This window comes from Hyperolius riggenbachi, chromosome 4, assembly GCF_040937935.1.
Source record: "Hyperolius riggenbachi isolate aHypRig1 chromosome 4, aHypRig1.pri, whole genome shotgun sequence".
Taxonomy (NCBI): domain Eukaryota; kingdom Metazoa; phylum Chordata; class Amphibia; order Anura; family Hyperoliidae; genus Hyperolius; species Hyperolius riggenbachi.
Genome location: NC_090649.1, coordinates 240,688,150 through 240,701,723, shown reverse-complemented (window position 1 = coordinate 240,701,723; position 13,574 = coordinate 240,688,150). Strand labels below are relative to the sequence as shown.

At 42.6% G+C, this 13,574-nt stretch overlaps 1 protein-coding gene and 1 long non-coding RNA gene across 4 annotated transcripts in view; one reads left to right on the top strand and one right to left on the bottom strand.

The window, feature by feature from the left end:
- Positions 1-13,574, bottom strand: part of SENP6 (SUMO specific peptidase 6) — a 154,814-nt gene that overhangs the window by 81,551 nt on the left and 59,689 nt on the right. For 2 of the 3 annotated variants that reach the window (XM_068281508.1, XM_068281510.1), the window contains 5 exons: positions 12,746-12,853; positions 7,803-7,823; positions 7,547-7,611; positions 3,580-3,722; positions 2,147-2,519 (listed from right to left, as the gene is read on the bottom strand). In XM_068281508.1, the coding sequence (XP_068137609.1) occupies positions 2,147-2,519; positions 3,580-3,722; positions 7,547-7,611; positions 7,803-7,823; positions 12,746-12,853 (710 nt within the window). The remainder of the gene's footprint in view (positions 1-2,146; positions 2,520-3,579; positions 3,723-7,546; positions 7,612-7,802; positions 7,824-12,745; positions 12,854-13,574) is intronic. The other variant, XM_068281509.1, reaches the window with a different exon arrangement.
- Positions 4,217-12,940, top strand: LOC137571823 (uncharacterized). Its single transcript, XR_011031443.1, has 2 exons — positions 4,217-4,375; positions 12,655-12,940. It is a non-coding gene; the product is annotated as an uncharacterized lncRNA (long non-coding RNA).

The following is a 13,574-nucleotide window of genomic DNA, read 5'->3' as shown; positions in this document are numbered from 1 at the left end:
ATTCTGCACCATGAGGGCAAGCTGCAGTAAACTATAGAGAATTAGTGGGCAGCTATTTTAGGTGTGGGGGGGGGGGAAGGACGGAGAATGCTGATAGCCCATCACAACATTTAATCCATATATGCACACAATGCCAGAATGCATTACACGCTAGAAACATGACATGCATGTACACACACAATCTATACATATACACATTGCATGTGAACAGTCTCCCCTCTATGCAGTATTCACTGTATCCCTCCTGAACTGCCATCTGTGCATCACCACATGTGTTCTCTACATCTGCAGAGTTAAAACAACCTGGGGGAGAAGGAGGAGGAGTTGCAGGAATGTCCTCTGTTGTGCTGATCATGGGGCTTCAGGCAGTGCTATAAGAGGAGGGAGGAGACCCAGCACAAGCCTGATCTAAGCACATATACTAGAGCTTTCAGGTGGCAGTACAGACACCACCACATTAGCCCAAACCACTCTGACAGTAAGCACTGCCGCCAGGCAGCTGCTAGTTACTGTGACTGGAATGTGCATGATAGCATGCTTACTACAGTGGAGGTGCATGAATGTCCTATCCCTGGTCAGTGACTAAAAAACTGTGCTCCCCGAAGGCCCCTCTCACTGCAGCAGACAAAGCTCTAGAGCCTCTGCCTTGGCCCACTGAGAGAAATAGACATATCTTGACTTGAGCACTTTTCCCTGCAAAGCAGAAAATGCTGACTCTACACCAGGGGTCTCAAACTCAATTTTCCTGGGGGCCGCAGGAGGCAAAGTCAGGATGAGGCTGGGCCGCATGAGAGATTTCACAAAAAAAGTCAATCAGCAGTTCCCGCCCGACTAAACCCCCCCCCCCCCCCCCCCCCCCCTGTATTGATTTTTATTTCAAAATCAAATTCACACTGAAGCAAACTATTTTGCCTTTTTACCTTATAGTTCGCTTCAGTGCTCCCATTACAAGTAATCCGCCGTGTCCCCGCCGCAAAACGAAGGCTGCAGAACCCCCAAATCGCCCAGGGGGCAATCCGCCGGCATTTCCTGGAAGGAGCAGAGCTTTCAGCTTCAGCTCTGCCCCTTCTGACGTCAATCGCCGCACGGATCGCCGCCTCTCCCCGCCCCTGTCTGTGAAGGTAGAGTGAGAGGGGCGGGTAGAGGCGGCGATGCGCCGCGATTGACGTCAGGAGGGGCAGAGCTGAAGCTGAAAGCTCTGCCCCTTCCAGGAAATGCCGGCGGATTGCCCCCCGGGCGATTTGGGGGCCCTGCAGCCCTCGTTTAGCGGCAGGGATGCGGCGGATTACTTGAGAGCACTGAAGCAAACTATAAGGAAGCTTTTGCCGGCGAGGGGCCACAAAATATTGTATCGAGGGCCGCAAATGGCCCGCGGGTCTGCGAGTTTGAGACCCCTGCTCTACACACTCCATCAAAGCTTAAAAATAGTGTCACTTAACTTTCCATAAGAGCTTCAGCCTGGTTCTATTTAACTGAGAAGCCATATTACGTAATTCAAGCAGAATATCATGGCTACTACCACTTCAGGCTGTTCGATTAAAGGACAACTGTAGTGAGAGGTATGTCGAGGCTGCCATATTTATTTCCTTTCAAACAATATCAGTTGCCTGGTATTCTGCTGATCATCTGCCTCTATTATATTTACCCATAGACTCTGAACAAGCATGCAGCAGATCAGGTGTTTCTGACATTATTGTCAGATCTGACAACATTAGCTGCATGCTTGTTTCTGGTGTGATTAAGACACTACTGCAGCCAAATATATCAGCAGGGCTGCCAGGCAACTGGTATTGTTAAAAAGGGCTGTGGAGTTGGTGTAAAAATCATCCGATTCCAACTCCTCAGTTTCTGAAACTACCGACTCAAACTCCAGGTAACCAAAATAACTCCGACTGCTTAATCAAATACTTACCAGGGCTGTGGATTTGGTTCAAAAATCATCCGACTTCAACTTTTCAGTTTATGAAACCACAGACTCCAACTCCGACTAAACATACCCAAAACTGCTCCGACTTTGACTCCTCGACTCCACAGACCTGGTTAAAAAGGAAATAAATATGGCAGCCTCCACATCCTCTCCCTACAGTTGTCCTTTAAATGTGTTATGCTAAGACTCCAGGAGGAAAAACATAAGAGTACGACTTACTTGTGTCATTTGGTTCTGATCTAGTGCTCCTTTGTCTTGAGTTTTTCAAAATCTTGGCCAAATTAGCTTCAGCAGAAAGTCCAAGCTTTCCATTTGGCATACAATGCTTCCATGCCAATGCTTCATTTTGCAAGCTTGAGTCTAAAGAACCCTTGCTACAGGAAGGACCATAGAAGTTCTTAGCACTTAATCCTTTGCTGGCAGATATTTCTAGGTGATGAATTGAAGGCCGAGCAAGTGAAGAAGGCGATTCAGATAAGGAGGCATCTTGTCGGTAAAGTCTCTGTGAACCACCACAGCTTTGGCATTTTGTTTTGCATTTATTGTCTTTACATGACGTACAGCATTGAAAAGGTTCATTCTGCTCCATGATCTATCAAGAAAAGAAAATTTAACGGAGAAAACAGGAATAGCAATTTCTTCAAACCATAGGGCATCAGAACTATTTTATATAACATAATCAGTATAAACTACATGCTTTGTTTTGTTTTTGCACAATACATCTGAAGGCCAGGGGTGATCTAGCAGGAGCACAAGAGTGCATGCTCAAAGGCACAAAGCAACACCACTAAAACAAAAGAAAAAAACAAAACAAGTGGTAGCTGATCCTTGAATGTTATTTTGGCACAATTATTCCAATTCTTGCACTCCTGGTAAGCATGCTACATCAGTGGTGTGGTATGGCATGCGTCAGATTTATGCAGGTGTTGATATAATTAATGGCAAGTCTGATTATCGCGTTAGATCAGTATTGCAGGTATGAACAGATTATCTTAGGAAAACTGGGAAGGTGACTTAGATAAGTGTTCTCAAGGACTTCTCAAGGACTGACAGACATTGCAAGAGCAAAGGAACCCTAAAGTGAAAGGGATATAGAGACTGCCATATTTATTTCCTCTTAAACAATGCATATTGCCTGGCTGTCCTGCTGATCCTTTTAACCCTGAATACAGATCAGGTACTCTGACTGAAGTCTGACTGGATTAGCTGCATGCTTGTTTCAGGTGTGAGATCCAGACTCTATTGCAGCCACAGAGATCCACAGGATAGCCAGGCAACTGGTATTGTTTATGTTCCCTTTAAGGTCAGTGGTAGGTTTAAACTTCATATTGGCATGGCTTAACTGTTTGGGAAAGACACTTAGCAAGTTTACAAATTCAAAGTCAGCATCCACATATTTGTAATGAAAACCAACATGCCGACTTCTATGCTTTTACTTCTCTACCCCCTCACTTCCTGTTCATTGTGAACCGGAATAGGAAAAAAAAAATCTTAGAGACAGCAAAATATAAAAAATAAATCTCTCAGATATTTCAATGCAAAACTTCAAACTATGATATGGTGTTTCAAGTTGCTGAACATTTTCTAGCCTAAACATAAAGACCACATACATACACTATACCAAGACATAATATTAGTGGAGCATAACACACCTGTATCTGTGTTGTTCGCAACTGAGCAGTAGGAGTTGCAGGCAAATCACAGCCAGGTAAGCTGTTACGCCGTGACTGTTGAACTTTTCTCTTTGCCTGAACATTTGGTTCCTCATCTGTATCCAATCTTGTATCTGGTATGCCTTTAATGAAATTTAAAGAGGCACTGTAGTGACATACAGTGGAATGCACTACATTATTCAGCACACCCACTTTAATGGACATTTTCCCAGTTTTATCATCAGAAACACTTCCTGTATCTATAGCTGTTTAGCTATGTTGAATTCTCCCCAGAGCATTCTGGAAGACCATGTTATATTTCTACTGGCTTGGGAACAAAGTAAACAATCATTCCGCAGCAATGCACCCGACAGCAGTAAAGATTTTGCCAACTGTAATACATTTTGAAATCTAAGCCCACGAGAGGAAAGCTTTTACAATGTGCAAACACTAAATAATTTATAGCTGAATATCGTAAAAAAAAATAAGCAATTTTATTCAATACAATATTTTTAGTACATTTTCTCTTTAAGAATTACTTACACTTTCCTATAAAACAGGCCTTTATTTAAATTAATTCTACATGGAAATCAGTTAAGGTGGACCGGTAATTCCGCCAGTTGAACCCTCTCGGCGATGGTAGCGCAATGGAGAGGGGAGGACACACGTAGCTGTGCTGCATATGTGCAGTATACCCCAGCCAGCGCAATTACCGGGCCGCCTAGCGAAAAGTCCAGGCGGAGGGGAAAGCCGGCGAGGGACTGATCAGCCTGAAGGGGGATGGAGAAAGATCCAGGTATGAATAATTTATTTCTTCTGCCAGATCTCAGGTTTCCTTTCACTACTTTGGGACAGCAGGTTCTAGCTCCTTTATGGACCAAAGCATTATTTTTTTCAAATCAGTACTTCCTGATCACTGCGATTGGCTCACGGTGATCAGAAGGTCAGGAGCCAAAGAAACAGGCTCCTGGCCGATGAACAGAACTCAGCTTTCTTTCTACAGGCTTAGGCAGCCACAAGAGCGGCATAGTTTTAACATGCGGCGTCCTGGAACTGGTTTTAAAGGAACTTTGCATCTAAACTAAATAAACACAGCCCCCATGCAGGGAACTGACTGTATCTGACAGTCAGTGCCCTCTGTTACCAGATCAGTGTTCATATAGTGCAGTGATCTGCAAACTTGGCCCTCCAGCTGTCAAGGAACTACAAGTCCCACAATGCATTTGCCTTTATGAATTACTGTGGCTGTCAGACTCCTGCAATGCATTGTGGAACTTGTAGTTCCTTAACAGCTGGAGAGCAAAGTTTGCAGATCACTGATATAGTGGAATATTTGTGCACGGTTAAAATGGTCGTGTTAATTTAGGCAAAAGATATTACATGACAGTCTAATGTTGTGATTATAACACAAATTTGTAATTTCACTTTAAGTGAAACCACAGTCAAAATATCTCTACTGTTCCAAGGCATATGTGCATTTACACCTAATGTTTCCCCGAAAAATCAATATAAAATAAAACATTTAGGAAAAAAAAGTCTATATTACCCTTAAAAAAACAAAATATTAACCCCTTTAAATAATGAAATAGTTATTGATTTATCAATAGGGACACAGCTGAAATGCCAATATTGTCAAACAGTGCTGAGCACTTTTTGTGTCAAAATATTTAAAAGAAACCTCCCGCTAATGGTGCCCATACACGATTCAATAAAAATGTTCGATTTTCCTATTTATTCGATCTACATGATCGAATCGAATGAAAGTTAAAAATATTTTTTTTTCCGTTCAAGAAATTTGAACGATTATCCAGTTTTTTTTTTTTTGTTTTTTTTGTTTTTTTTTTTGAAAAATCTGATCGGACATGCTGGAAAAATCTTTATATTCGATCTGAGTGAATAATCGAACTAAATTATCTAATCGAAAAAAATGAAAAAGTGTACCATGTATGGCCACCTTAAGGGCTGGTTCAGACGGACGTTTGCAGAGCGTTTACAGCCAGCGTTCAGGGCTTGGTGTTAAACGCTCCCATTCAAGTGAATGGGAGCGTTTGTACCAAGCTTTCAAGCGCGTTTACACAAACGCGGCGTTTGGGTCCCGATTTTCTCTGGCGTTCAAGGAGCCCCTGGAAGCTACATGTAGCTTCCAGGGGAGGTTAACCGCGACGGCTAATGTCCCCCTAGGGGAAGAAAAAACGCGACCGCATCCAAACGCACACGAACGCTGCTGAACGCGACGCCAGCAAACGCAATGCCTCCAAACGTCCGTCTGAACCAGCCCTAAGGGAGATTCGTAAATGATGTGCGCTTTGTGGAGGGCAGTGGTAAAGGTATTCCTCCTGGCGGTTAATTAATTCTGCCAAATAGGCAGAAATATTTTTTTTTTATTATTATTTTTTTGTTTCATGTAAAGCTACCAGAGTGGTAGCTACATGAAACAACACTAGAGGGTGCATGTGTCCCTCTAGTGCGATCGTCGCCGGCATCAATAGCAAACAGGGGAAAGCGTATATAACGCGTACCCGTTTGGCTTTTCCTATCACCATGGCGATGATCGGAATGATGTCATGGACGTCAGGCGACGTCCTGACGTCAGACACCTCCGATCCAGCCCTTAGCGCTGCCCGGAAGTCATTGGTCCGGGCAGCACAGGGCTCTGGCGGGGGCCTCTTCCACCGCTGCGTGCGGGCGATCGCCGTGCAGCAGAGGGCGATCAAGCTGTTCGCGTGGCTAGCAAAGTGCTAGCTGCGCGTACAGCACTTTAAATGGGGCTGAGATATCCTCCGCGGCGGCTTACCCTGAGCTCAGCTCGGGGTTACCGCCAGAAGGGTTAAGTTGAAAAAAATGATTTTAACTTACCTGGGGCTTCTTGCAGCCTATTGGAGTCTACCTGTGCCCACAATGTCGTTCTAAGTGCCTCCAGCGGCGACCCCCTGCCAAGCTGGCCGGCTACACGCCTTTTCATTGCACTCCCGCGGGCAGGGAGCATTCTGCACATGCGCAGTACATAAACCTCTCTACTGCAGGAATGCGGTCAAGGTGAGCACGGCTCGCAGTAGCTGCCAACTGACAGACAGGCCAGCTTTGCAGGATTTTTTCGCTGCTGGGCGGAGGGACTTGGACCAGCGTTGTGGGCACAGGAGGACTCCAGGGGGCTGCAAGGAGCCCAAGGTAAGGTAAAATCATTATTTGACTAAATTGTCTCTTTAAGCAGGATGTCGAGTGCGTCCTCGGCTGCTAGTGCATTCTGGGATATGTAGCATCCCCGGCCACTAATGCATGCCGGGAGATGTAGTTATTGTTTTGTTTACTTCTCATTGTCTTGTTTACATCTCAATAATGAATACATCTGCCAGCATGCACTAGTGGTTGGGGATACTACATCTCCCAGCATGCACTAGCAATCAGTTCAAAACTCCAGGTCTGCAGCCATAACAGCAAAATGATGGATACACTCGTAATGATGGGGGGTGGGGGGGGGCTACGGAGCAGCCCCCCGTGGGTAGGCAAATCAATTTGTGTCCCTTAAGCCGCATCTACACGCGTAGATACGGCCGCGATGCTCCTTATCAATCGAGCCGCTGATGCGGCTCGATTGATAAGATCCGACAGGACGGATCTCCGCACCGCCGTTTCCCTGCTCGATCCCCGCGAGGGGACAATGGCAGGGAATCGTGCGGGAGATAAGCGGTGCCGGCGGGGACGAGCGGGGAATCGAATACGGCGCACGCGCGGCGAGCGGGGACGCGGCGGGCACGCGGAAGAGGCGATCCGGCGGCTAATCGAGCCGCCGGATCGCTACAATGTCCCATGGTGTAGATGGGGCTTTAGAGGGGTGTTGGTTTTAAATATTTTGACAAAAGCAGTTCTCAGTTCTCTAAGGAGTTAAATGACCCCTCAACACCTACCTTTTAAAAATTCCTTTTTATATGCACAATTAATAAAATCATATGCAAACACATTCACTCACCCAGTCTTGAAAGTACCCTATTGTTGTCAGCTTCTACCTTCTGGACATGTGATGGATATTCTTTCCTTTGTAACATAAATAGGTAAAGGAACATTAAATACATTCACAATATCCAAACTGACAACTTCAAATAAAAAAGATGCACTTTTCAAAACACTTGCTGGAAATACAAGCCGTACAATCTCAAAAACAAAGCACTATGCTTGTTCAATAATACGGGGAAAAGATATTTCATGCGTTAAAACTATAAACTTACCGTTCCCTCCTATCCAGTCCGCTTAAATGTGAAAAAGAAAAACAGTATAAGAGACAGACCCTGGGCAAAAACCTTGATGTATGTTCTGAGTTCAGAAAAAAGTTCAGCTTAAACTTTGATTTTACACATAGAAAATGCCTTAAGAGAATTTGGTAGAACTCTAGCCTGCATCAAGTCATAGGCCAAATAAAAAGAGGATGTTTCTGAAATGGCAATAAATACTTATAAAAGGGTATATATTTGTTGCAAATCACGGTTGAATAATAAGAAAAAGATCCTGCAACAACCTACACAACATCAGACATCCATGGGTAGTTATCTCATAAACAAAGATGTTCAGGGAACAACCACAGTATGTCAATTTTTTTGTGTTCCACTGCAATGTGGAAACGCATTAGAACTAATGCCTAGTACACATGATGAGATTTTCAGGCGGATTTCCTGCCAGATCGATTATTTTCAACCTATCCGATTGATTTTCCGTTCACTTCTATGGAAAATCGTTCAGAATCAGATTGGACATATTGAAAATAATCGATCCGGCGGGAGATCTGCCTGAAAATCTCATCGTGTGTACTAGGCATTAGGCTCACCACACACCATGGTAGTATAAAGCTGGGTACACATGGTACAAATTTTCCATCACATCGACAGATCGATTAGATAATTTCCGACCGGTCCGATCATACTGCGATCGATTTTGGGTACTTAACGCAAAAATGATAGCAAAATTAATCAGATACAATGTAGACGTCTACACACTATACAAATTCTTATCCGATCACCAGTCGATCTGATGGAAAATTGTACCATATCAAAACAATCCTTTTGAAAGTATTTTCAATCTGTGGCCCTTATACTACCGTACATTAATTTGGTAAATCTGTACAACCAAGATTGCATGGTGTGTGTAACAGCCCATGTTATTTAAAGGGGCTTGTTCACATCCAATGCATTTCCTCGTACAGATTAAAAAAGTGTGGCGCACACCATTCACATTAACGTTCATTATATTCACATTTCATGCATGCAACCAGGCATGGATTGCACGCATAAATAATTACAAAAGGACCATTATTGCCCAAAACATTTAATTTAAAATACATGCGAATTATAAATATAAAATGTACATTAGCCCCAGAGTAAAATACGCTACACATTTTTTTTTTCTATGTTGCTGTCACAAATCTGTCAGGTAAGCGTAATATACCCCATTAAACCAGTAAAGAGGGATAACAGGAGTTCTCCTTCCACCTAGATGAATGCAGACAGTTTAACGTTCATTTCTAAATTTTGTGTTAAACAACCTGTGCTCATTGAGAACAATACTTTCTACACGGGCAGCTTTGGAAGACTTCGCTCATTGGCAATACACCGATTTCAGCCTCCGCTGATAGTTAAGACTCTTGCACAAATACATATATATTTATATTTTTGTTTTGTATTTAGCACTAGTATTATCCTTGAAAGAACTCTCTGTTCAGCCTGCAGTTTGTAAAATATTAGTTTTATTTTATTTTTTATATCTTCCCATCACTTGACCTATGCAAAAATACAATGCAAACATGCCTGTGCCATTTGTACCAGGGATGACTATCAGGTGATTATTATTTTTTTTTTATTTAAAAGCCACAAAGCCATAGTGTGCAATCACAGTAGCTCATATGCAGCAGATTTACACCCTGGTATGTAGCAGAGCTCTCCTGTGGGTAGCGAGTAACGCAAGCTCTGTGATAAACCCTTCTTGTGATGCTGGAAGAGAGATCTTCCTTCACCTCACCACAGTGCCCAGTTAGATACTAGGTCTGAACTCAGCAGAGATGTATTCTGACCTCCATCTTCTTGCTGCAGCCACAAGCTTTATGCCATTTGTTCGCATTTCTCTCCTGCCCGTAGGCCATCTCCCCTCCACCTCAGTCTCAAAGAAAGGACTTTTGTAATCCATGTTCAAGCAATCAATAGAACAAACATTTAACAAGGGTGTCTCATTTTTTTATTTAATAAAATGTAATGTATTAAAAAAATGAGAGAATTGAATGGGTAGGAGAGCATGCGCAGTATGGAGCGGCCGTCTTTGGAAGCAGTCGGCCCCTCAAGATTGCCAAAAACTCCCACAGTGGCCGAGGTGAGCAGTCTCGTACCTGTTGGTCTGAGGCTGCTAATGGGGGCACCGTGAGGAGAACGGGAAGGCTCTATAGGACTTCAGACTTACTTTAATGCATTTCAACTCACTAACTAGTGTGAACGAGCCCTTAGTAGTCTTGAAAAGCTCCTTCCCATGCATGAATATAAACTAGGACAATGCCTTTAGCCACAGACCAGGTACTGCTTCCTGCAAAGAGTTACAAAGGAAATCCGTTTCAAGAGCCTTCTCTTAATTTGCCTCATTCTTCACAATTTGCAAGCTTCTAAGAGCAGGAATTTTCTAGTCTATTGTTTCCAGTAATTGCTGTATGTTTTAGCAGACACCTTCTGTATTAGTCACTGTTGCATTTCTGCATAGCAGTAAATCCATGTACACATTCATTTAAACTCAGCAGAGGAAGTCGGTAAGGGTTGTCTCTGCCGAGAACCTAGCATGTGTACAGCCAACCAACGTGTACCAAAAGATCTGGAGGTCCAGATCATCTTGGGCAAGCACAGTTTCCCTACTTAACCTGCACCCCCATAAGTCGCTCCATCATGTGCCCCACTGTGGTACCCTTTTCTCCCCTATAGCAACAGAATGTTTATCTTGGCTGTAGCCTAGCAACATGTCTCTATAAGGCTTATTTTACGCTGCAAATTCTATTTCCGACACTGATTTGCGATTCCGATTTTAACTAAACGCTAGCAACACGAAGAAAAATGCAGAAAAAAACGCAACACGCAGAACCTTTTTTTTTTTTTTTATTGCAGCAAAAATTGGAATCGGAATTGCATGTAACATTGCATCAAAATAGGAATTCGGATTGCATGCAGTGTAAAAGAGCCAACACTCAGCCCCATTCTGTCACCTGAAAGATTAGACTCAATCCCTCCCTACTGACAACAGTCACGAATATGTAGTCATGAACATGAATGCATAATAGAGGTTTGCACTGCCTCTGCATTATGCACACACACTTGTACATTACAAGGGTCATCCGTAAAGTAGCAAGCCATTTGATTTTATATGCCATGCAAGGTATTCTGCATAATTTAAAGCGGACCTGAACTCAGAACTTCCTCTCTGCTCTAAAAGATACGCAAGGAAAAAAAACAGCATAATAACCTTTAAAGAAAAATATTTCTTTGTTACAGCTGATACAAATACTAAAATAAATTTGCACGGTTTCTACTTCCGGCTTTCACGGGAAAAGACATATTGTTTACCTCCTGTGCTTCCAAATGAGCTTATCTGCTGTGGCAGTCAGGTGACACAGGGGAGAGATCAAATTACAACTTGTGATTAGACGCAAATGGGGGGGGGGGGGAAATTAGACAGGCTAAACTGTCTAAATACATACAGGGTGCATGTCTCTAGATTTTCCTTCTGTCCTGTGCAAGAGTTCAGGTCCACTTTAAGGGTCTGTACACACTGCTGCATTTTCGCATGCGATTTTTAATCACAAAGCCTTCATGACAATAGAAAAATCGCATCGCACCAGTGTGTACAGGTCATTACAATTTTCATTATTATTTTTTTAAAAGACCCTGCAATTAAAAAAAAAAAGGCATGCAATTTTAATAATGCAGCGCAAATGCAGCAGTGTGTACAGGCCCTAACTTGAATCTGTCATGTTAATCTTTTCACTCCCCGCACCACTTGTCACATGACTGCAGAACTTCAGAAATGGTTTGTTCAGCAGCATAAACAAATTCCTCCAACCCATATATGTGTGGCGGGTGACACTACAACAACAAAGGAATTGAAAAGCTTGTAAAAAGCTTTGCTTAAATAAAGGAGGTACACGGTTAATAAAATTATTCCTTAACTGAGTAATTGAAAATGGCCGTTACTTTCTGGAAAACCCTCATAGCACTGAACTAGTGGAACAGAACTGTGCTATAATGCTGGGAATGCACCATGCAATTTCACGTCAGATAGATGGGTCGATAGATAATTTCCGACAGATCCGTTCTGATTTTGCTCTGATCGGAAATCAGATAGGAAATTACCTTATCGACCCATCTATCTGACGTAGAAATTGCATGGTGTATTACCAACATAAAACAAAAGCAGCATTGATAATATAGCAATAGACCAGACATAGAATTATTATTATTTAGTATTTATATAGCGCCGACATCTTACGCAGCGCTGTACAGAGTATATATTGTCTTGTCCCTGTCCCACAAAGGAGCTTACAATCTAATCCCTACCATAGTCATATGTCTGCATTGTGTAGTGAATGTATTGTAGTCTAGGGCCAATTTAGGGGGGAGCCAATTAACTTATCTGTATGTTTTTGGGGTGTGGGAGGAAACCGGAGTGCCCGGAGGAAGCCCACACAGACACGGGGAGAACATACAAACTCCTTGGAGATGTTGACCTGGCTGGGATTTGCATTTGCGCTGCAAGGCGAGAGTGCTCACCACTACACCACTGTGCTGCCCCATGAATGCAATCTAATTCTAGGACAATGCAAATTTCTGACAGATTCACTGTCAGATTGATTGATTATTTCCAACATGTCCAATCTGATTTCCGATTGATTTTTCCGTTCACCTCTGAAAAAAAAAAATCATTCAAAAAAATTAGACATATTGGAAATAATCGATCAGACAGTAAATCTGTCAGAAAATTGCATTGTGTGTACCTAGCATAATAGTATCCACCGTACTTGTTTTTTGTACAGCTACTAGAATAAATGCTGTCTTTTAAAAATAGGAGGAAAATATTCTGGGAAGAGAGGTCACAAACTGATTGTCAGTAGGTGGAAAAAACAAAACAAAACAAAAAACAACAACTCTTAACCTACCTCTGTGCAGCTGTTTTGACGAATGATCGAGTCATGTTAGTATGATGGAAGACCCTTCCCTGAAGCACAGCTCCAGAAGGTGGCATACTTTGGACACCGTCTCTATCACTGACAAGAGGAAACTTTTTACTGCATCAGTCTACAAAAGCTAAAGCCACAAAAACAGACTTCAAGCATATTAAAATTAACTAAAAATTGTAGTGTTTCATATTTGTAGCAAATAGCCCTATATGAAAGGGACCCTGAAGTGAGAGGGATATGGAGGCTGACATATTAAATTTAATTTTAAGCAATATCCGTTGCCCGGCAGTCTTGCTGAGTCTCTGCCTTTTATATTTATGGACCCCGAACAAGCATGCAGATCAGATATTTTGGACAAGATTAGCTGCATGCTTTTTTTCAGGTGTGCGATTCAGACACTACTGATATCAGCAGGATAGCCAGGCAACTGGTATGGTTTAAAAGGAAATAAATATGGAAGCCTCCATGTACCTCTGGCTTCAGGTTCTGCTAAAAACAGCTATATCCCCACCACAAAAACAAAGTCAAAGGTGTAAGGGCTGGTTCACACTACAAGAGCTTTTTAAGCGCTAGTGAATTTGAAAGGTTCTTGCTAATGCAATGCTATGGGGGAATTTTACAAAATCACATCGCTCAAGTGGGAACACACACATAGAATAACATTTATAAGAGCTTTTAAAATCACAAAGCACTTAGAAATGCTCTTGTAGTTTGAACAAGCCCTAAAGTAGCCTGTAATGCTGGGCATACATGGCTCGATTTTCCTGCTCGATCGTTTCACCGTTAAAGTGACTCCGAGCTCATAAAA